This window comes from Gracilinanus agilis, chromosome 6 (genome assembly GCF_016433145.1).
Source record: "Gracilinanus agilis isolate LMUSP501 chromosome 6, AgileGrace, whole genome shotgun sequence".
Lineage (NCBI taxonomy): Eukaryota > Metazoa > Chordata > Mammalia > Didelphimorphia > Didelphidae > Gracilinanus > Gracilinanus agilis.
In genome coordinates this window covers 31,914,107-31,941,492 of record NC_058135.1, presented here as the reverse complement: position 1 = coordinate 31,941,492, position 27,386 = coordinate 31,914,107, and the positions used below count along the sequence as shown (strand labels likewise).

The window sequence follows — 27,386 nt, the reverse complement described above, 5'->3', positions numbered from 1 at the left end:
ACCTACCCATCAAAACTGACCATATACTTCCAGGGGAAAGTTTGGGCATTCAACAAGACAGAGGATTTCCAAGTATTTGCACAGAAAAGACCAGGACTAAATGGAAAGTTCTATATCCAACAACAATAATCAAGAGAAACATGAAAAGGTAAATAAGAAACAGAGGGTAAAGAAAGAAAACTTTTATTTTTAAATTTGCCTCTTTAAGGGCTTCAATAAAATCTAATTATTCATGTTCATATATGGAGAAATGTTATGTGTAATTCTCTGTAGTGAACTCTAATCACTATTATAGTTTTCACTATTATAGTAATTAGAAGAATTATTCACAGGGAGAGGTTGGAGTACTAAATTGTCTAAGATGATATAGGGGTGGATGGGAAAGATGGGGGTGAATAGTAGATGGCACCAAGAGGAACTTGAATGAATAAGAAAAATTTCTATTACACACAAAGAGGGAATTAGAAGGGGATGGGGCAAATACTATTATAAGAAGGAGAGGAAGAGAGCATTAAGAGGTAATATTTAAACCTTACACTCAATGTAATTAACCCTGAGATGGAAGAGTAGCTTTATCTATTGGGATACAAAACTCTATCTAACCCTATTGAGAAAGTCAGAAGGGATAAACCAAGAGGAGCAGGGGAGTGTGGATGTCAAAAAAGGGAGGGGAGAAGAAGTGGGAGGAAATTATTTTGGCCTTAAAAACAAAAAGAGGCGAATAATAAGGGAGGAGGTAGAAAGGGAAGTAAATCAAGAGAGGAGAAAATGGTTACTGACATTAAGCATACCACTGGTTTAAAAGGAAATAGTGTAAGAAGGAGGGGTAGAACTAGGAGAGGATATGAAAATGTTGGGGAATATACAACTGATAATTATAACACTGAATGTGAATGAGATGAACTCGCCCATAAAAGGAAGCAAATAGCAGAGTGTATGAGAAACAAAATCCTACCACATATTGTCTACAAGAAACACATATGAGGTGGGTGGACATACACAGGTTTAAGGTAAAGGGCTTGAGTAAAATCCTTTGGGCCTCAAATGAGAAAAAGAAGGCAGGAGTGGCAATTATGATTTCTGACAAAGCCAAAGTAAAAATAGATATGATTTAAAAAGACAGGGAAGGTCATTACATCCTGATTAAAGGCGGAATAGACAATGAGGAAATAAAAGTGCTCAAAATGTATGCACCAAATAGCATAGCAAACAGATTCCTAAAAGAGAAACTGGAAGATCTCAAGAAGGAAATAGATAGTAAAACCATAATAGTGGGAGGTCTAAATATCCATCTTTCAGATCTAGATAAATCAAACCAAAAATAAATGAGAAAGAGGTAAGAGAGATGAATGAAGTCCAAGAAAAATTAGATTTTATAAATATGTGGAGAAAAATATATAGGGACAAAAAGGAATACACCTTCTTTTCAGCTGCACATGGAACATTCAAAAAGATTGACCATGGAATAGGGCATAGAAACATTGCAAACAAATGCAAAAGAGCAGAAATAATAAATGTAACCTTCTCAGATCATAATGCAATAAAAATAATAATTAGTAAGGGCACCTGGACAGGCAAATCAAAATCTAATTGGCAATTAAATAATATGATTCTCCAAAACCAGCTAGTCAAAGAAGAAATCATAGAAACAATCAACAATTTCATTGAAGAGAATGACAATGATGAGACATCCTACCAAACTCTGTGGGATGCAGCCAAGGGAAATTTATATCCTTGAGTGCACATATTAACAAATTAGGGAGGGCAGAGATTAATCAATTGGGTAACCAACTTAAAAAGTTAGAAAGTGAACAAATTAAAAATCCCTAGATGAAAACTAAATTAGAAATACTAAAAACCAAGGGAGAAATTAATAAAATCAAAAGCAAAAGAACTATTGAATTAATAATACTAGAAGCTGGTATTTTGAAAAAACAGATAAAATAGACAAAGTACTGGTCAATCTAATTAAAAGAAAGGAAAGAAGAAAACCAAATTGACAGTATCAAAGATGAAAAGGGAGACCTCACCTCTAATGAAGGGGAAATTAAGGCAATCATTAAAAACTATTTTGCCCAACTATATGGCAATCAATACAGCAATCTAGGAGACATGGATGAATATTTAAAAAAATACAAATTGCCTAGTTTAACAGGAGAAAAAATGGAATACCTAAATAATCCCATATCAGAAAAAGAAATTGAACAAGCCATGAAAGATCTCCCTAAGAAAAAATCGCCAGGGCCTGATGGATACAAAAGTGAATTCTATTAGATATTCAGAGAGCAACTAATCCCAATACTATACAAATTATTTGATATTATAAGCAAAGAAGGAGTCCTACCAAATTCCATTTATGACACAAATACGGTACTGATTCCAAAACCAGGTAGATCAAAAACAGAGAAAGAAAACTACAGACGATTCTCCCTAATGAACATAGGTGCAAAAATTTTAAATAGAGTACTAGCAAAGAGACTCCAGCAAGTGATCAATAGGATTATCCACCATGACCAGGTGGGATTTATACCAGGAATGCAAGGATAGTTCAACATTAGGAAAACCATCCACATAATTGACCATATCAACAATCTAACAAACAAAAATCACATGATTATCTCAATATATGCTGAAAAAGCCTTTGACAAAATACAGCTTCCATTCCTATTAAAAACCCTGGAATGTATAAGAATAGAAGGACCTTTCTTAAAAATAATAAACAGTATATACCTAAAACCATCAACAAGCATATGCAATGGGGATAAATTAGAAGCCTATCCTATAAGATCAGGAGTGAAACAAGGATGCCCATTATCTCCTCTATTATTTAACATTGTACTAGAAACACTAGCAGTAGCAATTAGAGAAGAAAAAGAAATTGAAGGTATGAAAATAGGCAATGAGGAGTCTAAGCTATCACTCTTTGCAGATGATATGATGGTCTACTTAAAAAATCCTAGAGAATCAACTAAGAAGCTTGTAGAAATAATCAACAACTTTAACAATGTTGCAGGATTCAAAATAAATGCACATAAATCATCAGCATTTCTATACATTTCCAACACATCACAGGAGCAAGAAGTAGAAAGAGAAACACCATTTAAAATCACCCTAGACAACATAAAATACTTAGGAATCTATCTACCAAAACAAACACAGGAATTATATGAACACAATTACAAAACACTTTCCAAACAATTAAAACTAGATCTAAACAATTGGAAAAATATTAATTGCTTATAGGTAGGAAGAGCTAACATAATAAAAATGACTATTTTCACTAAATTAATTTACCTATTTAGCGCCATACCTATCAAATTACCAAAAAACTTCTTTACTGAATTAGGAAAAACTATAACAAATTTCATTTGGAATAACAAAAGATCAAGAATATCAAGGGAAATAATGAAAAAAAAATGTGAAGGAATGGGGTCTAGCAGTACCAGATATTAAACTGTATTATAAAGCAGCATTCTTCAAAACGGTATGGCACTGGCTAAGAGACAGAAGGGAGGATCAGTGGAATAGTCTTGGGGTAAGTGACATCAGCAAGACAGTGTATGATAAACCCAAAGAGCCCAACTTTTGGGAAAAAAATCCAATATTTAACAAAAACTTCTGAGAAATTTGGAAAACAATATGGGAGAGATTAGGTTTAGATCAACATCTCACACCCTACACCAAGATAAAACCAGAATGGGTGAATGACTTGAATATAAAGAGAGAAACTATAAATAAGTTAAGTGAACATAGAATAGTTTACTTGTCAGATCTCTGGGAAAGGAAATTTTTAAAACCAAGCAATAGTTAGAGAAAATTACAAAATGTAAAATAAATGATTTTGATTATATTAAACTAAAAAGCTTTTGTACAAACCAAAACAATGCAGCCAAAATCAGAAGGGAAACAATAAATTGGGGGGAAATCTTTATAACAAAAAACTCTGACAGGGGTCTAATTGCCCAAATATACAATGAATTAAATCAACTGTATAAAAAATCAAACCATTGCCCAATTGATAAAAGGGCAAGAGACATGAATAGGCAATTTTCAGATAAAGAAATCAAAAGTATCAATAAGCACATGAGAAAGTGTTCTAACTCTCTAATAATTAGAGAAATGCAAATCAAAACAACTCTGAGGTATCACCTCACACCTAGCAGATTGGCTAAAATGATAGAAGGTTGAGTAATGAATGCTAGAGGGGATATGGCAAAACTGGGATATTAATGCATTGCTGGTGGAGTTGTGAACTGATCCATTTTGGCTGGCAATTTGGAACTATGCTCAAAAGGCTATAAAAGAATGCCTGCCCTTTGATACAGCCATACCATTGTTGGGTTTGTACCCCAAAGAGATCATAGACAAACAGATGAAAATATTTATAGCTGCGCTTTTTGTGGTGGCAAAAAACTGGAAAATGAGGGTATACCCTTCCATTGGGGAATGGCTGAACAAATTGTGGTATATGCTGGTGATGGAATACTATTGTGCTCAAAGGATTAATAAACTGGAGGAATTATTGGAAAGACCTCCAGGAATTGATGCAGAGTGAAAGTAGCAGAGCCAGAAGAACTTTGTACACAGAGACCAATACACTGTGGTAAAATAGAATGTAATGGACTTCTGTACTAGCAGCAATGCAATGACCCAGGAAAATTCTGAGAGACTTATGGAAAAGAACACTACCCCCATTCAGAGGAAGAAATACAGGAGTGGAAACAGAAGAAAAACAACTGCTTGAACACATGGGTTGAGGCAGACATGATTGGGGATGTAGACTTGAAACTTTCACACCAATGCAACTATCAACAATTTGGAAATAGGTCTTGATCAATGACACGTGTTAAAACCATCGGAAATGTGCATCAGCCATGGGGCAGGGGGAGCTCGAGGGTGAATGGGAAAGTAAGAGCATGAATTATGTAAACATGTTAACTTTTCTAAAAAATAAATATGAATAAATGTTTAAAAATCAAAACAAAACAGAAAAAATAATATAAAGAGAATTAATGAAAAAAATGTGAAGGAAGGTGGCCTAGTAGTACCAGATATTAAACTATACCATAAAGCAGCAGTCATCAAAATGGTATGGTACTGGCTAAGGGACAGAAGGGAGGATTAGTAAGTGACATCAGCAAGACAGTGTATGACAAACCCAAAGAGCCCAACTTTTGGGACAAGAATACACTGTTTGACAAAAACTGCTGGAAAATTTGGAAAACGATATGGGAGAGATTAGGTTTAGATCAACATCTCATACCCTAAACCAAGATAAATTCAGAATGAATATAAAGAGGGAAAGTATAAATAACTTAAGTGAACACAGAATAGTATACTTGTCATGTCTCTGGGAAAGGAAAGATTTTAAAACCAAGCAAGAGTTAGAGAAAATTACAAAATGTAAAATAAATGATTTTGATTATATTAAACTAAAAAGCTTTTGTACAAACCAAAACAATGCAGCCAAAATCAGAAGGGAAACAATAAATTGGGGGGAAATCTTTATAACAAAAAACTCTGACAGGGGTCTAATTACTCAAATATACAAGGAGTTAAATCAATTGTATAAAAAATCAAGCCATTCCCCAATTGATAAATGGGCAAGAGACATGAATAGGCAATTTTCAGATAAAGAAATCAAAAGCATCCATAAGCACATGAGAAAATGTTCTAAATCTCTAATAATTAGAGAAATGCAAATCAAAATAACTCTGAGGTATAACCTCATACCTTAAAGATTGGCTAAAATGAGAGAAGGGGAGAGTAATGAATGCTAGAGGGGATATGGCAAAACTGGGACATTAATGCATTGCTGGTGGAGTTGTGAACTGATCCAACCATTCTGGAAGGAAATTTGGAACTATGCTCAAAGAGCTATAAAAGAATGCCTGCCTTTAGTCCAGCCATACCATTTTTGGGTTTGTACCCCAAAGAGATCATAGATAAACAGACTTGTACGAAAATATTTATAGCTGCGCTTTTTGTGGTGGCAAAAAATTGGAAAATGAGGGTATGCCGTTCAATTGGGAAATAGCTGAACAAATTGTGGTATATGCTGGTGATGGAATACTACTGTGCTCAAAGGAATAATAAACTGGAGGAATTCCATGTGAACTGAAAAGGCCTCCAGGAATTGATGCAAAGTGAAAGTAGCAGAGCCAGAAGAACTTTGTACACAGAGACTGATATACTCTGGTAAAATAGAATGTAATGGACTTCTGTACTAGCAGTAATGCAATGACCCAGGACTATTCTGAGGGATTTGTGGAAAAGAATGCTACCCACATTCAGAGGAAGAATTGCAGGAGTGGGAACACAGAAGAAAAGCAACTGCTTGAACACATAGGTTGAGGCAGACATGATTGGGGATGTAGACTCGATAATACCACATCTATGTAACTATCAACAATTTGGAAATAGGTCTTGATCAATGATACATGTTAAAATCAGTTGGAAATGCGCATCAGCTATGCGGGCATGTTGGGGGGTAAATGGGAAAGTAAGAGCATGAATCATGTAACCATATTAACTTTTCTAAAAAATAAATATTATCAAGTGTTAAAAAAATAAAATTAAATGATGTTATTCATCAAAAAACAAAAAAGAAACTTTCTATAGAAGTTGTACAATACTTCAGCAAAGCTATTTCATGCCAAGGATTAAATTCAGCATAGTGCCAAACTCATAGTAGGTCTTGAGAGGAAGACACAGTCCTCAAGGGTAATGGCTATGTTTGGAGAAAGATTGAGTTCCACAGAGGCTTTCAAAAGTTATCTGGAGAGGGGGCAGTTGAGTAGCTCATTGAATTGAGAGCCATATCTAGAGATGGGAGGTCCTACATTCAAATCTGGCCTCAGACACTTCCCAGCTGGTGACCTTGGCCAAGTCACTCAGCCCACATTGCCTAGTCCTTATCACTCTTCTGCCTTGGAGCCAATAAAGAAGGTTAAGGTTTAAAAAAAGTTATCTGGAGAGGGGTTATTTCTGCAATACTTTACCTGCAACTGCAAGAGCCAAATGCTCCATTTCCTGATAGTCACAGAAATGAAAGGTCATTTTCTTTGTAGATATTTTCAGTTGGGCTCTATGATTGTTAAAAAACCTTTCTGATAGCCCTAGAACATTTATTAGTCCAATCAGGTTCCTCAGGAGTTCAAAGAATGAAATTTCTAACAACACTGAAATCTTATACCATTCTAATTACCAACAATTCTACCAACAATTAGAAAAGATGCCAATGCCCTTATTTGAAGTCAGTAAAGAGGAGTGTATGAATACAATCTTTTCTGTTAGCCCTCAGAAATGTCACTTTATTACTGATGGTACTTTATTACTGATGGCAACATTCTTACTGAAGTATTCACTCATTAAAGGAGTGTTCTTTTGCTTGTCATCTTTGAGACCAATTGGCATTTGAATATCTGCATAGATGAAATTTAGTTCAATCTTAAGAGTGTGCACTTATGTAGAGTCTGTCCTCTCCCCCCTGCCCCAGCATCCCCCACTTCCTTCACCTACTATCTAAACCTGGTGCTGGGCAGAAACTCAGTCAAAAGCAATTATTAGGTTCTTATTATATTTCAAGCTTCTTGCTAAGTGCTAGAGATAAAAAAGGCAAAAACAAAGTCCCTGCCCCAAGGGGTTTACCTTTTAATGAGAGAGGCAGCTTGTAATTAATTAGCTACAAACAAGATATATATAGAGGAGATGAAAGGTAATTTGAAAAAAGATGGCATTAGCATCTTCCTGAATCAGGAAAGACTGCCACTGAAGTGGCATCATACTAGAACATGGACTCCTGAACCTCTCCCTTGGAAGTTGGTGTCTAAGAGTAACAGACAATTACTATAGACCAAATTTTTACCACTATCATCCTTGGAGTAGAGAGAGAAATGCATGCCTTCCACTGCTAGAATGAGGAAGAGGGGGAATAGGATATGCTTTCTGAGTATTCAAAATTAGAAATGATGCCTCACATTTCCTGTGAAATCACAGAACTTAGAATAGGAAAACATCTAGTCCAAACCTCTCACTTTGTGAATAAAAGAATTATAAATATTTATTTATATATTATATTTATTATGTTATATATGATATATAAATTATAAATGAAAGACTTGTCCAAGGACAACTGGATAGTGAGTAGGAGAGTGGGGATTTGAACATTGCTCCTCTGACTATATATCCATTGTCTTTTCCACAATATAGGCAAGCAAGGTTTATCACTGGTAGAATACTGAGCCTGGAGTCAGAAAGACCTGAGATCAAATTTGGCCTTAGACGTTTACCAACCATATGTGATTCTAGGCAAGTCACTTATCCTCTGTTTGCCTCAGTTTCATTATCTGTAAAATTAGGATAATACTAACATCTATCTCCCAAAGCTGGGAGGATGAAATGGAATGAATATTGTAAAACTCTTAGCACAGTGTCTGGCATATATAAGTGCTATATAAATGTTAGCTATTATTATTATTATAAAGCAATCTTTAGTCTTCTAATGCCAAATCTAGTGGAGTTGTGTTGATTTTTTTTTACTCTCCTCACATGGTCTGTGCTACCATTAGTACTTCAGTGAACTTAGGAGTACCTGGATGGTGGTGGGTAGGGCAATAGCACTAGTGTCAGGAAGATATGAATTTAAATTTGTTGTTAAAAACTTATCAGTCATATGATCCTGAGTCAGTCACTTAGGCTCATACTCAGTTTCCTCAAATGTAATAGGTGGATAATAAGAGCACATACTATTCAAGTTCTTGTAAGAGTCAAGTGAGATGATATTCTTAAAACATAATACCTAGTATATAGTAGGTATTAAACAAATGTTTATTCTCTTCCCTTTCTTATAATAGCTTAATATTAATACTCATTTAGCACCTGGAGGCTTTCTGGAATTCTAACAATAAAAATGCTCTCTCTCTCTCTGTTAGTCTCGCATTGACCTTTCTTTTCTCTTAAGTCTTTGATCATATACATATACTTAATTATCCTGGTTTTGTTATGGTTGTTTGTCCTGACTTGTGATTTCATCGGGGTGTATTAGGGAAGTCCTAGTTCTATCAACTCATGTCATACCAGTAGGACATTTCCTGAGCATAATGGGAACTGAAGTAATTTGTCCAGGGTGACTCAGTTAGTATATATGAGGTAGGATTTGAACCCAGGTCTTCCTGACTCTGATGTTGGCTCTTTAAGACTTTGTATCATCTAATACTCGAGCTGTCAAAGGGCACATGTCCACTACCATATGTGGCCATATGTGGCCATCTGACTATGGCTTGGACTGGATTAAAAATAATTGGGAAATATTTAACAAAATAAATAAAAAATACAGAGCACAGATAATGCTAATATATAAAATTTTTATTTCTTAACACCAGTGCTATTATTTATAATGCACTTATTTCAAGACTCTGACTATCCTAGTAAGGGAATACAAGATAAATGATGGGTAGGAAGTTAAGTAGTTTCTCTAATGTCTAACATTGCCTCTCTGTTCTATAAGCAAGGCATAATGAGAAAGGGTGTGGAAAAGGAACTAAACCTGTGATTTCATTGACATGGGGAATTCCAAGATGAAGAAACTCCCTAAATTAATGGACATCAGCACCACTTAGACTTATAACTTTGGAGAGTTTCCTAGAGGAATGAGTTTGCCTTATAAAGGTCACTAGATGACTCCAAGATCATTTTTTTATCTACTTCACTATGCTAACTTTTTGAAAAAAGTTATTTAAAATTCCATACCAAAGGGCTTCATTCTCCTTCTCTTTGCAAGGGTTCAAGGGATAATTTAGTAAATAAAGCCATTAATTCTACCCCACCTAAAGTAATTCTTTTATGGGGCCTATCTGTACTTGGTAGGGGATCAAAACCACCAGATTTGCTGTCTCATTGAAAGAGATAAAATCTCAAACTTTATAGGAACTGGAACAAACTGAAGCCCTGAAAGTATTCTAGGGGCTACCAATATGAGAGAGAACAAAAATTCTTCTTTTAATTATACCTTTAAACTAAACCAGAGAGAAAGCCAAATTCCTAAGCACAACTCAAGGGTACAGAAAGGTGACTTTAGGCAGATACAAATTCAATTGTAAAATTAATAGAGGATAAAATAAGATATAGTATAATTAATACAATAGAAATCAGTACAGTAGAAATTCAAGGTAATAGTATTAATTTTACTCTTTTCAGAAACTTGCTGTAATAGTTTTTAAATAACCATATTTTTTCTTTATTTTAAGAAGATTTAAAATGCTTGCCATATTGTAAAATGAGTTCAAATAAGTTTTCTGAGATTCTTATAGACTAGAATAAATTTTGTCTACTGGCCTAGAAACCTTAAGTAATATACCCTTTAATCCCTTTTAATGGAGGCCTGAAACATATCTGAAGCTTACCTGATACTGTTTTCTTTAATCTCTAAAAGATCGTACTTATTCTATTGTTGCATGAGTTTAGAAAAAAAAACTTTTTTGGTTACTCTTGGACTGGTAGGTATCCATTGGTAAGTTCTATTTCCCTTTGGAAGAGAGACCCAGAAGTAATTTCCTTGTAACTCTAAGAATTCATTTACCCATGGTAAAATATGTGTTTTAATACATGGAGAAACCTAGAATGGTCTTACTTAGTTGCAGGATCTCAGAGGAATTTTATAGTATATTAATAATGACTTTAGGGAGAGAACCAGAGGAGGGAGCTGGGTAAAAGGGAAAAATTACAACCATATCTTGCCCCCAACTCCAAGCCATTTTGTAAAAATAAGATCAAATCAATTTGTTTTTCATCTGAGAGGCAAAGGATGACTTCAGGTTTACCGCAGATCCAAAATCCCTTCAAGAAGGGATAAAATTCAAGAGGGTAAACATTAAGGCTAAGCTTTCTTTTTGGGAAAGGAAGCTTTTTTCTTTTTTCTTTTTAAGTTAGCCAATGATTAAAATCAAACAATGCCAGTTTTATTTTAGCACTTGGCACATACTGAACTCAGACTGAGTGGTCCTTCACCAGAAGAGGGAGAGTGCCCAGGTCCCTGGAGTTAGTGGAATTACATTGCTACAAAAGCATCAGAGAAAATAAGGTTAGTTTGTTTCCTTAAGGGGGAGAGGGTAATATCTAGACAACCTCAGGTCTCTGTTTTGTGTTGGGAGAGCTTCAGATGCTCTGGAACTACCTGATTCCCCTACTTCACTTCTCTTGATCTTTTCTTTCATTGTTTTGGGGTAGAGAAGGACTTGTTTTTCTTTTCCTTTTTTTTTTTTTTTTTGACAGGGAATAAAAGAAGCATTAGCCTATTGCAACTTTGTAAAATAACACTTATTAAATTGTATCATTATATATTTGGAAGTGTGAACGAATATTAATGACCAGAATGGTACTGCATAGAGTTTTCTTAAGACTTCTTAGCATAAGGTATGTAGGGAAGAAATTCAGATAGATGTAGAACCTCCCCGGTAGCAGTCTAGGATTCGGAACTATGTTAAACCCACTCTAGTACATCTGTTGAAGATGGCAAATATTAAACTGAGAAAAGAATGTGAGGGAGGGAGATAGGTGGAGTAAATCAACCAAATCCCATCATTAATGCTATCAAAAATAAATAAATAAGGTAATCTCTGAGTAGGTCAAATGAATGCAATTTGGATGTGAGGAAGGATAAAGGAGAATATAGGGGATTATAAGGTGAATGGAGGAGGAATGAAGGTATGAGAAGGTATATAGGAGATAAAGGAAATGGGGTATGTAGGAGAGGCAGCTCAAACAGGTTTATTCCCAGAGGCTTGAGACAGAGGATACAAGGAGGAAACCAGGGCCAGTAAGAAATGTTTAGGTTTGGCTGGAGGGTTTCTCTTGTTAGTTTCTAAAGTCTCTTGTGGGAGGAGACCAGAGGGACCCTCCCTGCCAGTCAAACTGATGGCTGGAGGAAGTCCTTGGGTAGGTACTTCCTGCCAAGATGGATGCCCCAGTTCTTTCAAGAAATAAAAGAAAAATGATTCCTTCCCCTTGAACCCTTGTCTTAATTTTCGACACAATGATTCACCAAAGGGTTTGAATAGGTAACAAGGGGATTTATTAATACCAGGGTCAGTCAGAAGGGGGAGGGGTTCAGGATTTCTAATTGCTGCTAGGAAGAGGGGTGAGGGTGGGGGATGGGTAGCGGAGAGGTTTAGACAGAGTCCGGCTCTCCCAGTCAGGAATATTTGACTGCCTTTTTAAGTAAAGTCTCTATCAAATCATTAAAACTAGAGGTAACTTATTTGAGGATACTCTACTAGCCTATAGAAACTAAACCCACAATGTCTAATCGTCAAGCCCTCCCCTCCACCTGGACCCAAAGGAAATTTAGGGAAGGGGAGGGATGGAGATGGGAGATCAGGGAGAGGTCCAGAGAAATAAGATAGGTCCAAATTTCCCCAAAACAAAATAAGCACAGGCCAAAGCCGAAGCAATTAGGCCAAAGCCAACAGGTTAAGCCAAAGCAAAAGCCTCCAGCCACAGCGAAAGCCAGAAGGCAAAAAGCCGCATCAGTTGGAACTTCACCTCTATTTATAGCTTTAAGATCTAACTGACTTTCTGAAGATTCCAAGATGTTTAAATGACTTTTTGTGACCGTTAGAAATTACAGAAGCAAAAAGTTTCTGTTAGCTACCGTGCATTACAGATCCCATTTAAATTAAGAAAAACTGTCTTCTGATATCTTAAATAAAAACATGCCTCAATCAGTCAATCAATTGTAAGCTCTAGTAAACAAGACAATAAATATTTATTACTAATGTGCTAGACTAAGAGTTGTGGTAAAAGAAAAAAGAAGGTTAAAAAAGTCCCTGATCTCAAGGAGCCTAGAGTTTAATGGAATTTTAGATGATTGGGGGAGCCAAGAAATTCCAATGGTTACTCAAGGAACAGTACTTAACACTGTGATAATTTAGAAAGGAATTCAAAAGAGTCATGATGAAAAATGCTATCCATCTTTGGAGAGTGCACTGATTCTCTTTTACTTTATTTTTCTTCATATTTTTTCATATATGGCTCATGTGGAAATGTGTTTTGCATGACTTTATTTTTTTAATAGAATTTTTTTATTTTTAGAAAAATTTTCCATGGTTACATGATTCATGTTTTTACTTTCCCTTTCACCCCCTCAACCTTCCCCCCCCATAGCCAATGCGCATTTCCACTGGTTTTAACATGTGTCATCAATCAAGACTTATTTACATATTATTGATAGTTGCATTGGTGTGGTTGTTTCCAGTCTACATCCCCAATCATGTCTGCCTCAACCTAAGTGTTCAAGCAGTTATTTTCCTTCTGTGTTTCCTCTCCTGTAGTTCTTCCTCTGAATGTGGGTAGCGTTCTTTTCCACAAATCCCTCAGATTTGTCCTGGGTCATTGCATTGCTGCTAGTACAGAAGTCCATTAATTTTCAATTTTACCACAGTATATTGGTCTCTGTGTACAATGTTTTTCTGGCTCTGCTCCTTTCACTTTGCATCAATTCCTGGAGGTCATTCTATTTCACAAGGAATTCCTCCAGTTTATTATTCCTTTGAGCACAGTAGTATTCCATTACATACATATACCACAATTTGTTCAGGCATTCCCCAATTGAAGGGGAATCCCTCATTTTCCAGTTTTTTGCCACCCCAAAGACTGTGGCTATAAATATTTTTTATTATATTCTTGTCAGTGACTTGAGGAGGGGATAGAGGGAGGGAGAGAATTTTGAACTAAATATAATAATCTTAAAAATGAGTAAGTAAAACAATAAGAAAAATTTCTCAGGTAGGGTCCACAATGAAATCATAAACTCCTTGGAGGCAAGAATCATGCCTTATTCTTTTTAACAACCTCCTTCTGACAGTGTTTGAGTTCTTTATTCCTAAATTGACTTTTAAAAGAATAATAGAAAAAAATTAAATAATTTGCATGTCTTTTAAGAAATAGAGATTCTCTAGAATACTATATGAGTAGAAGTCTTTTTGAATCCAAATTAAGTTATTATTTGAATAAAAAACTGCAAATGTTTATTTCCCAATTGTATGCCACCACTGAGGTATATCAAGGGTGGGAAGCAATCATAATTCCCCTTCAAGGACTTGGTTTCCTATTACCTGCTTCTTCAGATTCAAATTTAGAGACAGGGCTGTAGAGATCTAATCCAAAAAGTCACAAAAGTAATTAGCAATAGAGCTTGAATTCAGACTCCCTGTCTCTTGGCTTCTGGCCCAGGAATCTTTCCTTTGCTCCATGTTTCACTTTGAAGTGTTAGGCCAATTTAAAGATATTTTTGAAGACACTGAAACCTATTTTTGCTGTATAATGTAATGGTCCAATGGACCATTAGCAAAATGGAGAGAGTGCTGGCTTTAGATCCAAGGAGATGACATCCTTTACTTGTGTGATCTTGGGCAAGTATTTTATTTCTTGATGCTCCAAGAAAACCTAGGACTGGAAGAGGCAGAGAAAGTGCTGACCTGCACTGATGGAGGAGGACATCTCAACTTGTCATTCCCTATACCAATGAAATCACAGATCCAGTCCCTAACTCACCAGAATTATGTACAACTCAATGGTTATAAAAAATCAGGCTGGTTAAAATTTTTATAAATTAAGCAGTTCTGAGCAAATTCATATATTTTCATTTCATATAATAACTGGGGTCCTGAAAAAAGTATTTGTCAAATGGCATGAGGTCATGAACAGTATTATGTTCTAATGCTTATTTATTTCATCTGAGAACTAAGAATTTTTTTTAAATGAGGATTTTTTTATGAGAAGCCTTGCCTTTAAATGAAAATGGTGGTAAGTTCTCAGTATTATTCTAAACATTGTAACTGAATTTGTTTTAAATGCCTTTGTAACACTGACAGCATCCCTAGTGGGGTAAAGAAGACAATTATAATAATTGCATTATATATGAGAAATGCCAGTAACACTTAGAGACAACCACTCTACTCATGTCTGAGGGACACCTAGCAGATGCTAACTTCAGAATTTTATTTCTACATGGAATTTTTTCAACTACTTCAAAAATAAAAACATAAATATGAGAATGAACTGAGCTGATACCTCATCATATTGCAGATATTGTGAAAATAATGCCCAGTTTAGAGTCAGAGTACATGATTTCAGATACCAAAGACCTGGAGTCTGGTGAACTTGGGGTCACATCTGGCCTTAGACATTTCCTAACTGTGTGACCCTGGGCAAGCCACTAAACCCTACATCCTTCTGTCTTAGAGTAGGGCACAAAGTAAGGGTTTAAAAAAATAAAAAAAAAATAAAAATTCTAACTCAAATCCTTACCACTTGAATTATCTTGGACAAATCAGTTAGCCTTGTTAGGCCTTAGGGTCTTTGTCTATAAAGTGAGGGGGCTGTACTAGATAAATTTCAGGTTTTTTTTTTTCCAGATCTAAAGCCATGATCCTGAGTTGTTTTTCCTCCATACTCATACAGAGAGTGAGATAACTGATATGTGCAGACATATACAATAACTCTTGTATGGTTTAACTTGTGATACAATTCTTGAGTAAAAGATCCAAAGACACTCAACTGGAAAGGCCCCAGCCACATTTCCCCGACTTCTCTCCTTCCCTATCTAAGGCATATAAGGCATCCCATACCCCTGGAAACTCTAGTAGGAAAATGTCAGCTTGCATATGTTTTCATGCAACTGTCCCATTTAAAAGTATTTTACAGACTTCCTGTGGACATGTGGGGGGCTTTGAAACTACATTTTCTGTGATCCAATGGGTCTCCAGTTTTGGGCGTGGTGACATACAACGTATAGTGCAGCTTAATTTCGGAGGTCGGCCTTGAGATGACCTCTTTGGCTACTGAAGGAAGATGGGAGGAGATGTGGATGGGTGGCATTTTTAAAAATAGTCAGGCATGGTCGTGTATATTTTTACCAACATGGCCATGGTAATTACAATATTATTTTTCCTCATAATATCAGCCTTTATCATTTTTAATCCTTACATTTTTGGCAACTAGAAGTTTGGAATTTGGACTTTCAATTTTTCAGATAGCCTACCAAGATCATTTAGAATCCCTCCTGGGGCCTCAGACATGCTCCTTTTCCATGCTTGCTCCTCTCATTGTTCTCCCTAGCCATGTGGCTGCTTTTCAGGGAAAAGGGAAAGTGCCTTTGCTCACCATGTTTTCCCTAATAGCAAAAGCTTGTTTTTGCCTGCCTTGGGATGCTGTCAGCCAGCTGAGCCCAATCTACCCTGGGGGGGTGGGGGGTGGAGAAGCTGCTTCTGGCTTCTGACCTTAACCCCAAATGCTGGTGCCCTGCCTGCTACTGCCACTTCTCCTGATCCCCGACTGAGAACTCCACCAATTTTCCTGACTCCTGACCTGGCCTCTGTTCCTGCCTGCCCTGCCTGCCAAATCCAGAGCCCACCAGTACAGACTGCTTCCGCTGCTCCCTCTGCTGACTCCTGACTCCCCTGGCTGCCGCATAAGATTTGGAAACTATTGCCCACCCCCCCAGCCCCCCCCCACTCCCCCTGCTCGCTTGTTACTGACTCCATTCTAGCCCTCCACGTGTTTTCTCTAATGCCTGACCTAGGCACCCCCCCCCACACACACACACATGAGTTTTCTAAAACTGACCTAAGCTTTTCTCTAGCCCCTACCCCACTCTTCCACGTGGGCGCTAGTGTTTACTCTTCAAACAGGAAGTAAAATGATAAACTTTCTTGTGATTATTTCAAACTTGAAACTCGGGAGAACTTTGAACTTTAAAACCCCTTAAACTCAGAGCAGAGCTCAATTAGAAGAACCTTGAATTGAACGAGGGGTGGACTTTTAAACCTCAGAACTGAATGAGTTTTATTTCTGTTTTAAAAAAGGCTCTGTATCTTACTGTATTTTGCTCATTAGTTTGGTGAATTAATTAAATGATGAACTGGTAAAAGAGGTTTTTGACTGTATAGCTTGTTATTTGGTACTCATATTGTATTTCCTAATTTATTTAAGGTTTCATTTTTTACTGTATAAAAATAATGCTGTTATATGTACCATTTATGAACATCCTACACATTTTTAAGTTGTAAATTCCCTTATGTATACTGAATTTGCCATCCAACCTTAAGTTTTTTTCTATCTTGATAATTGTGTACAACCTTGGAGATTTTGATGCCTTGAGATTTAAATTGTAATTTATAAGAGGTTTTAATTTTTACTTTAGATCCTAGTCCCTTCTGTATAAATGATAAGATTTTATATATTTCAATATAAAGAATTGTTGTCTTAAAGGATATTTTATTATGAAGAATTGTTGTCTTATATAACTTTTTTTTAAACAGGAAGCCAAGAGAACTCCTGTATACTTGTGTTAGTCTATATGTCTTAGCCTGTTTTTCTATCAGAAGGATCTAGAATTCCTGAGGATAATTTAGACCCAGAAGGTTTTTTTTAATATCAGATTTTTTTTAGGCTCTGCCCCACAATTGCTATGGAGGCAGTAACAGAGTTTGTTGAGAAAATATCTTAGCCAAGGTTTGAATTTGAAAGAAGTATATGGTTTTTTTTAAACATCATAGCATGGGATTATAATACAGGTTGTTTATTATTGTTTTTAAATGTGTTATTAGAAATTATGGTACTTTATTTGGATGTGTATTGTGAATCTACTATTTTGTAAAACCCATTTATACTCACAGATCATGCAAAGGCTTAACAAGAAATGGATCCCATTTTTGGGTGGAAAACCTTTCACTAGTTCTAAGCTACTTATTTTTTGACATTTTATTTTTCTTCCTTACATGTGCAATGCAATAGTTGTTCTTTTCCCATTTTTTTAATCCTTGAAAGCATTGTTTCCTTATTGCTTTTCCTTTAAAATTTTTTAATTAGAGCAATTGATTTTTCCCCTTTTTTCTCATCTTGTACTGGAAGTACATATATAATCATTATTTATCCTTTTTATTTTACTGTGATATAAGCTTAATGCAAATATATATTTGCTATATTATTAATGCATACCTGAAAAGCCTGAGACTATGGTAACCTGCCAATTATTGGTAAATATTATGGGTCTGTGATTTAATGCCTCTCTGTCTGATTCCAGGAGAAGTGCTAAAAAGAACCACGAGGTCATGGAGACTGACTGAGAATCTGCCAAGGAGCAAAAGGTCATGCAGATCATGGATTGCAGAAGTTCTATGCCAGTACTGAAGGGCTTGAAACTGGGGTTTGAGTTTTTGGAGTCCCAGTCTTATCTAACATTTTAGAGGACAATAGTCCCCTTTAACTTAAATTCCTAGTGAAGCACCTAAGATTGGCTATCATTTATGGCTCATTCCCTGAGAAGGTGCAGAAAATCAGACCAGAGAGAGACATTCCCCTTATTTCTCTTATATAGAGAGAGAATGGCAACTTTCTGTAGTCAATGGCTCCTGAATAAGTAGCAAACTGCTTAAATCACTTTAATTGGGCCTTGATTCAAGGGCCTGTTATAAGTTTATTTTTTCTTCTTTTATTTGAATTTGAATTTTTTAAATTTCTTTTGCCAATTGATTCCATTCAACCCCTAGACTCAGCCATGCACCGCACCCTTAGCTGAGAAATGTGTTATTTAGAATTTTCCTCAGGGAGACGTGTGTTAAGTTTTTTTAAACTCGATAATGTAAAAAAAATTATATATATATAAAACTCTATTAGGAGTAATTTCAGGGGGAAATGTATAATTCTTAGAAGGAAATGTATGTTTTATAATCTATAATGTAAAGTTTAAATTCTTTTGAGAGTAATTTCAGGATAAGGAGTTTGTCATCTCCCCAGAATCCAGACAACAAACCTGTTTGGTGAAGGCACCATGAAGATGCCTAAAGAGCCTTCACTGGATCATGAAGATCCAAATTTGAACTTTGGGGTGCAGTTGATTTGAACTATGGGGAGTTGAATGAGTTGAATGCATTTGTTTTGAATGTACACCCTTATGCCAATAGGGGACTGCCCCAAATTGGCTTTTTGTCAATGCAGCTCGTTTTATCCTTCTCTTTATCTCCAAATTCCTGCAATTCAGAAGTTGACTATGATTACAGATCCACCAAAAAAAGACCAATCTTTTTTTGCCGGATCTCAGGGGGAAATATCCCATTTAAAAGTATTTTACGGACTTCCTGTGGACATGTGGGGGGCTTTGAAACTACATTTTCTGTGACCCAATGGGTTTCCGGTTTTGGGCGTGGTGACATACAACATATAGCGCAGCTTAAATTTGGAGGTCAGCCTTGAGACGACCTCTTTGGCTACTGAAGGAAGGTGGGAGGAGATGCGGACGGGTGGCATTTTTAAAAATAGTCAGGCGTGGTCATATATATATTTTACCAACATGGCCATGGTAATTAAAATATTATTTTTCCTCATAATATCAGCCTTTATAATTTTTAATCCTTATACAACCTGTGGAAAACCCACAAATCCTCTTATCCCTGTGCAATAAAACACTATTATGGCAGCTTGCCTTGTGATTCAGTTAACCATTACCTGTTACTAGGTAAATATTTTTTGTTGCCATGTATCCAGAGGGTTTGAGTGGAAACTTATGATTGGTAAGTTCTATAATGTCCTATTTTTATGCCTTCTCAAGTAGAAATGACTATCAGTTTTTAAAGGGTAAAACAGTAAGGTCCAAGCACTGGCAGGATCTACCATGATAGAGACTTCTAGTAGGGTCATATAGTCTAGGTCTATTTTTCTAGGACCAGCCTTATTAAGAACAGAAGAGTTTATTACCAGTAGGCTGACCATTAGTGATAAATTCCTTTGGTCATAGCAACCCATGCAACTGAGAAAAAAAAAGCAAAATAGCCTTCATTCCCTCTGGGGTAATGGTGTAAAGCAGGGGTCTGCAACCTTTTTAGCCATGAGAGCCATAAACACCACATTTTTTAAAATGTAATTTTGTGAGAGCTGTTCAGTGCTCATACTGTGAGCTCCTGTAACAGTGCAAGCTCCCGTAATAGCATCTGAAAAAAAAATTTATGACTCCTGCAGAAAGAGCCATATCTGGCCCTCAAAAGAGCCAGATATGGCTCGAGAAGCCATATGTTGCCAACCCCTGTTGTAAAGGATATCAATAGAAAGTATAACAATTTCATAGGGAAGTTAAAATTATTCTAAACCAATAGTCATAAAGAGACCAAAAAGATCCTAAAGACCACACTGGTAAAAACAGGGCATTTAAGAATGAAACTAAAAGAGGGGGAAAAAATGGAAAGGAATATGGAAAAGATCTGCTAGGATTTTTCTTAGCCAACTCTTTCTACCATCAAAAATAATGAAGTAACCATGTTTGGACTCTAATATGATGTCCTTAATTTAAATTTGTCTCCAAAGGCTGTTGTGAAGAAAGTTTTGGTGTGTGTGCGTGTGTGTGTAAGTGTGTGATTGGGGGAATATTTCCCAAGTGTCTCATTGATCTGAATAAATGCCTTATGCAACTTGGGCTATTCCTGTTATCTCTGGAGTAATTGCAATGATTCAAAGATATATAGTTATAAAATGTGCTCCCTGTGATGGATTTAATGTGTAACAGGGTTCTCCCCAATAACCATTCTGAATCAAAAAATGAGCACTTTAAAGCACACTCTATATGCAAGGGGACAGCTAGGTGATACAGTAGATAGGGTTTTGGGACTGGAATCAAGAAAACTCATTTCTTCAATTCAAATCTGAACCCAGGACCCCAAGCAAATCATTTAAGTATGTTTACCTCAGTTACTTTATCTATAAATGAACCACAGAAGGAAATGGCTAACTACTACTCTATCTTTGCCAAGAAAATCCTCAACGGAGTCAATGAGTCAAACATGACTGAAACTACTAAACCCAAACAAGTACAGAGCATTGTGCTAGATGCTAGGAAAAAGTAATATTCTATAACATCAAGGAGCCTCCATTCCATTGGGAGAAATGCAAGTAATTTTGTGAAGAGGACCATAGTAGAGGACCTATGTCAGGGAAACCATTTTGTTAGGGATGGCACTTGAATTGAGCTGTGAAGAGATCTGGGAATTTTAGGAATTACAAGTAAAGAAGAAATACATTTTAGGCATGTAAAGGTAAAGGGATAAGAGAAAAAATATTATAGTCATACTTTGGAGAAACTGCAATTTTGGTTCCAGACCATAATAATAAGTTAAATATTGTAATAAAAGGAAGTACATTAATTTTTTGGTTTCACAGTGCATATAAAAGTCATGTTTATACTTTATTGTAGTCTATTAAGTATGCAATCATATTATATCTAAAAATATATGTATCCTAATTTGAAATATGTTATGGCTAAAAAATACTAACCATTATTTAAGTCGTCAGTGACATTTGCTGCCTCAATGTTGATGGCTGCTGACTGATCAAGGTGGTGGCTGTGGCAATTTCTTAAAATAAGACAAAAATGAAATTTGCCAAATAGATTGACTCTTTGTTTCATAAAAGATTTGTCGGTAACATGCAATGCCATTTGCTAGCATTTTACCCACTTGAGAATTGCTTTCAAAATTGGAGTCAGTCTTCTCAAACCTTGCCACTGATTGATCAACTAAGTTTATGAAATATTCTTCAATATCGTTGTGTTTCAGGGAATAGTGATGCCACAGGAAAGGGAAAGAGAGATGAGAAAATGGCTAGTCAGTTGACAGTCTGAACACACACAATGCTTATCAATTAAATCTGCATTTTCATCTGGGTGTAGTTTGTGGTAGCTCAAAACAATTAGGATAGTAATATCAAAGATTACTGACTCCTAAATCACCATAGCAGTTATAATAATAATAAAAAACTTTCAAATATTGTGAGGACAAAATGTGACACAGAGACATGATATAATCACATGTTATTAGAAAAATGGCACCACATAAACTTACTCAATATAGGCTTGCACAGACCTTCAATTTGTTATCTGAGAACTCAATAAAGTAAAGCTCAATAAAATATGTTTATATGTAATATATATGTATATACATATACATATATATATATGAAGTACAATCAGGCTGGTTTATGTGATAAGTCTAAAAAGGCAAGGTGGAACCAGATGAAAGCCTTTAAATACAGGAAGAAATTTCTGGAGGAATTATGAACTCATTGAAATATTTTGGTCAATCTTGAGAATTAGGGGTATCAGTTTGGCAGATTAATAGACCATAGCTAGAGAGGTGAGAGACATAACATAAGCAAAACTATTATTGTAATATACTATTGTATTAATTTTTGACTACTAGTCCAGGTAAAAAATGATGGGGGGGCCTAAGCTAACTGATAATAGATGAAAAGGGATGGATCTTAAAGATGCCATAAAGGGAGAATCTATATGATGTGGAACAAATACTTTTATATGAGGAAGTAAGGAAAATGAAAAGTCAAATATGTCTTTTAAGGTTGTGCCCTTAGCAGAAAAAAGGAATTTCAGATAAAGGTATAAGTGGAAAGAGAATAGATTCTTGTTTGGACACATATAGTTTGAGATGTCAGGAGACACCAAGTAGGAAATATACAATAGGTAGTTAATTTGGAAATGCAAGATTTCCACTCACAAGAGATACTAGAATTGGAGTCATCTAGTTGAGTCAATGGGAGCTAATGAGATCATCAAAAAAGAGGACATAAATGGAGAAAAGGAGAGATTAAAACAACTTCTTGGAATAAAGCCATAGTTAGAGTAGCAATATTATTCCAAGCCATTTCTATGGTGGGGTTGTCCAATGGTTCAAGTTTGAATAAAATAATCTCATCATGTCATTTATTCAATGAGCTCAAATTCCAATGGTTCCTTACTACTTCCAGGATAAAGTATAACCTTCTCTATTTGACATTTTAGATACTATAAAATATGGCCCCTTCCTACCTTTCAACCATTTGGCACTATTGCCTTTCTTGCAATTCCTTCAACAGAGTACTCCATTATCTACCTTCAAGTCTTTATACTGGCTATTCCCAATGCCCAGAATGCTTATCAACTTCAAAACTCTGTCTCATTAGTTTTCCTGAATTTCCTGCTTCAAACACTGACTGTCAATGTGACCTTTGGGAAGTCACTAAGTCTTCCTAAGGCTCAGTTTCCTCATTTGTAAAATGAGCTTTTGTATCCCTAAATCTGAGATCCTATACTCCTATGGAATATGAGCATGCTCATATGTAGCAGGGAAGGAACCTCAAGGTTTTTGCTGAGTGTAGAGTTGCTTATTGGTGTCCTGGAAAAGAACAAAGTAGTTTTCATTTTCAAACTCTTTTATTCTTATTTTACTCAAGTGAATCTTTCAGGCTCACAACTGAGACAACTCATCATTTACATAGGCAATTGGTAAAAAGGTCACTTTGTTGTAGAAACTATGGGGCAATGAAACAATGACAAGGTCTTAGGGCTGGTTTGAAAAGGTCAAGATGAAAATAACATAGAAATAGCACCAGAGGTTTCCTTATAGAACCTAAATAGAAATTGCCCTATTGTTACTGTTGCTATTTGATGACATATTCAATGAAAATATGACCGGTTGGATAGGCAATGCAATGACCTAGAAAAGAGAATGTCTCATTTTCCAAGAAGCCATTTAAAATATGCAATTGCATCTTGCCTCTGGAAAATTTTCATGGTTAAGTTTGAAGATGTGGTATCTTATTGTTTTACAGACACTACTGGGAGTGAGGAGTGGTAATTCTTAAAATAAATTATCTTGTATTTTATTCTTCCTCCATGTCAGTGCTGAGGAAGGATGTTAGGGGGAGAAGCTAAAAAATCAATATTTTCCTTCTTGATTTACCTATGTAAGGTGGACACACCAAGTACCCCCTTTCCTAGCTACTTAGGAATATTTAGTATTGAATAACAATAGAGATTGGTCTATGATTTCACTGCTACAGTGAACTTTCTGGAAGAGAAACATTCTTGTTTAATGCAGGTTAAAAAAAAGATAGCCTTTCTTTGTATTTTATAGTCTTAGTGTTGCTTCAGACACAGAAATTAGATGATAATGAAACTAGTATGAATCAGAGTAAAAATCTGAACCCAGATCTACTTTGTTTTGAGGCCAGTTTTCTATCCAATCTACCATTTGTCCTAGAATTATAGAATATTCTGGTGTTTCTCACTGGACAATTGGTGCTGAAATATCCTGGCATGAAACCAACAAGCATATATTGAATCAACAAATATCTGGAGAGGCCTTCCATTATATATTATATATTAAGTTTAAGTTGCTTTAAGGGCTAATAGGTGACTCCTGAGGAAAACTCAATTTATATTTAATCTTTGATGTGACCTAAAATGAATTCTGAAGTTCTATTCAGTAACTTTGCAAGAATAAAAATTAATTTCATAACTGAGAAACAAAGATAAATGTTTCAGAAGGTGGTAAAGAAACAATGGGAAATAGAGAATATTTTTATCAGTCAGAATAGAGTTTTTCCTTTATATACCTTTAATAGCATAATTTCTGCTGAAATTTTAAAAATAGGCTAAAGGTGAGGATGTCAATGGTAATATGTTTTGCATATGTACATATAAACACACAATATACACAAATATATGTTAAATAATTTTGTTTCAATTCAAAGTCATTATTTATTTTAATTTTGGTCCTAACAAGTAGAAAAACATTGATATATCACTTTAAGGTTTTAAGGTATCCAACTTGTTCTAGCTCTTTTTATCCTGTAAGGATTGTTGTGAACAACTTTAGGAGGCAGGAGCTATTATTATCTTCACTTTATATATAAGAAAACTGAACCTGACAGAGATCAATGATTTGTCCAGGGTCATACATCTGTTAAATGTTTAAGATAGGATTTGAACTTTGATCTTCCTTATATTAAACCATTCTAACCATGAATTGCAATCTGTTAACAGGGAGTTGAACAGATTTTCCAATGGCTTGCACAACTGCACACTTGGTACAGATATCATCAGACCACTGCCTAAAACTTTTCTGCCCAGAAACACTTTCTAGGCTTCTAGGCAAAAGGTCCACCTGAAGGTGGCACAAATTGCTGTTTGAAAAAATTATTAGTATCATTTTGGGATCATATTTGCTATTTCCCATTTTCATTAATTTCCTGCAGAAATGTGAAGAATCATTTAGCTTCTCCGTGGGTCTGCGAATTCATGTCAATTTATCCTCAACAAACACATAACCATAATGTTACAGGGACTGTGTTAGCCATCTGGTTAATTTTCATAGTTGAAAGCCAAGAGTTTGACATCATTCCCTATTGTCAAAAAATCATTTAAAAAACTACAGCTAATACTTTGCCTCCAATGCTTTAAACAAATTTTATACCCTAATTTCAAAGCTTCTAAATATTTAAAGTCCAATTAAGCATTGACTGTACATTTCTGTAAAAGGGAAAACACATAGCTCTCTATTAAAATTTACTTCAGATTTTTAAATAAAAGAATGGAATATATACATAGAAAAAATTTCCAGCTCCTGATCACAGTTTTAAAAAATCTTACCTGTGTGTTTAGAATGGATAAATATTACAGAAAGCAGCAAAACTAGGACTTTCATCTTTTGTAGGCTAAGTGAATTCATGTTGATGTCATGGGTCTCATTATCTGTATGAAAAGTAATCTCAAAAAGTGATTGTCTTTTTCCCAATTAACTTTCCACTTAAGTAAGGAGAAAAATCAATTATTAATCTACAGAGAAGCACATGGGGGTGGAAAGCATCCTTGGACATTGGAGATAAAATCATATAAATGCAAATAGATATTCTAGAGGGAAATGATGGGGGAAACCTAGAACATTTTCAAGCCAATTCAAACAAAAAAAGTGTCTTGAATTAATCTCTGCTACAAGATTTTTTTTAAGATTTAAGAAGGAAGGAAGGAAGGAAGGAAGGAAGGAAGGAAGGAAGGAAGGAAGGAAGGAAGGAAGGAATAAGGAAAGAAAGAAAGAAAGAAAGAAAGAAAGAAAGGACTTGACTTTGGGGGAATATCCAGGGTTAGGTGTGAGACATGGATGATAAATTAGAAAAGGGGAAAACCAAGCAATAGGAATAAAACAGAGTAGAAGAAGGATGAGGAATGAGAAAGAACTAGCATTTAAGAAATAATTGTTATCTTTAGGGAGAACAATTGAATGATGAAATTACAAGGCTGTGAGAGGGTAGGATCTGAAAGTAGCAAGTGTAAACAGCATTTTCCTCCCCTAGAAGAAGATTGGTTAAATAATGGAGTAAACATATAGGATGATAACTTGAGAGGATATTGTACTCTGGGGAAAGTTTGTTTTATATTGTTTTGTTTTTTAAATGAGAGGGGTAGTACTCAGACATATCTGAAGGTAATACTTAAGTAACTAGTTGATAGGGAAAGACTGAATATGTTTTACTATTCAATTCTTCAACACTGTTTCCTCCTTTTCCCACTCTGGAACTTCCAATTCTGTCAAGGACAACCCTATCCATATTCACATCTTTGGTATTATCCTTTACTCCTCGCTATCCCATACCATATATTTTCCATCATTAGCCAGATCTTGACATTTCTTCTTCCACCATATCTCTGGCATTTGTTCCCATTTTTTCTACTCACCCGGCCACCATCTTTGTTCAGACCTTAATTATTTCTTGTCTTGGCTACTGCAATAACCTCTTATTTGTGATTCTTCTTATTTTAATTCATCTTCCATGTAGTTAAGAAAGAGATTTTCCCAATGTGCAAGTCTATTCAATAAATTTCAAATGCCAACTATTGTCTCTAGGATCTTCTATTGAGTTTGAAATCCTTCTTCAGTTTGGTCCCATATTACCTTTCTTTACTGCCTTTCCCACATTGCCAAACAGACACTGGCTGTCCCTTATGCTTGGAATATATTTTCTTCTCACATTTATTTCTTGTTCCTTCAAAACTTCCCAAGAAACACCTTCCACCTAAAGGGTAATATATCTAATAAGTGCATAAGGCAGTATTTCAACTCTGATTTCCCTGATGTGTCCAGAGCCTTATCCTCTGTACTGCCTTGATTATTTCATCAGTTCGATAAACAGTCATTATTTCAGGCAACATGAATTAATCCAGACATGGCTAGGTGGGAGAGATGAAAACTGATGCACCAATTCTAAAGGAATAAGGGGATGGAATAATTAGGAAAGGAAAATTGGCTTTCTTTTCTTTTGGGAGTTTGCAACAGGTATTTGTTATATTATTTCAAAGCAAATAGCTTTAATAAAAGTTTTTTTTATTTTTGATTGACTGATTGACAGTTGATTTCTTATAATCAAATCCCCTTCTGAGTCCTATGCCAGGTATGTAGGATTAGAAAAATGCTTAATGCATAAGTGTCCTTTCTTCCCATTTCAGTTTTAAAGCCAACAATTGTCAAATGTGTTCCAGGTTAAAATAAATCTGGAAATCAATGACTAGTCTA

At 35.5% G+C, this 27,386-nt stretch overlaps 1 protein-coding gene across 1 annotated transcript in view; it reads right to left on the bottom strand.

Moving 5' to 3' along the window:
- Window positions 1-25,547, bottom strand: part of LOC123252195 (vitamin D-binding protein-like) — an 89,179-nt gene extending 63,632 nt beyond the window's left edge. The window contains 1 exon segment of the mRNA XM_044681600.1: window positions 25,469-25,547. Within this exon segment, the coding sequence (XP_044537535.1) occupies window positions 25,469-25,547 (79 nt within the window).
- Between the last annotated feature and the right edge of the window lie 1,839 nt (window positions 25,548-27,386).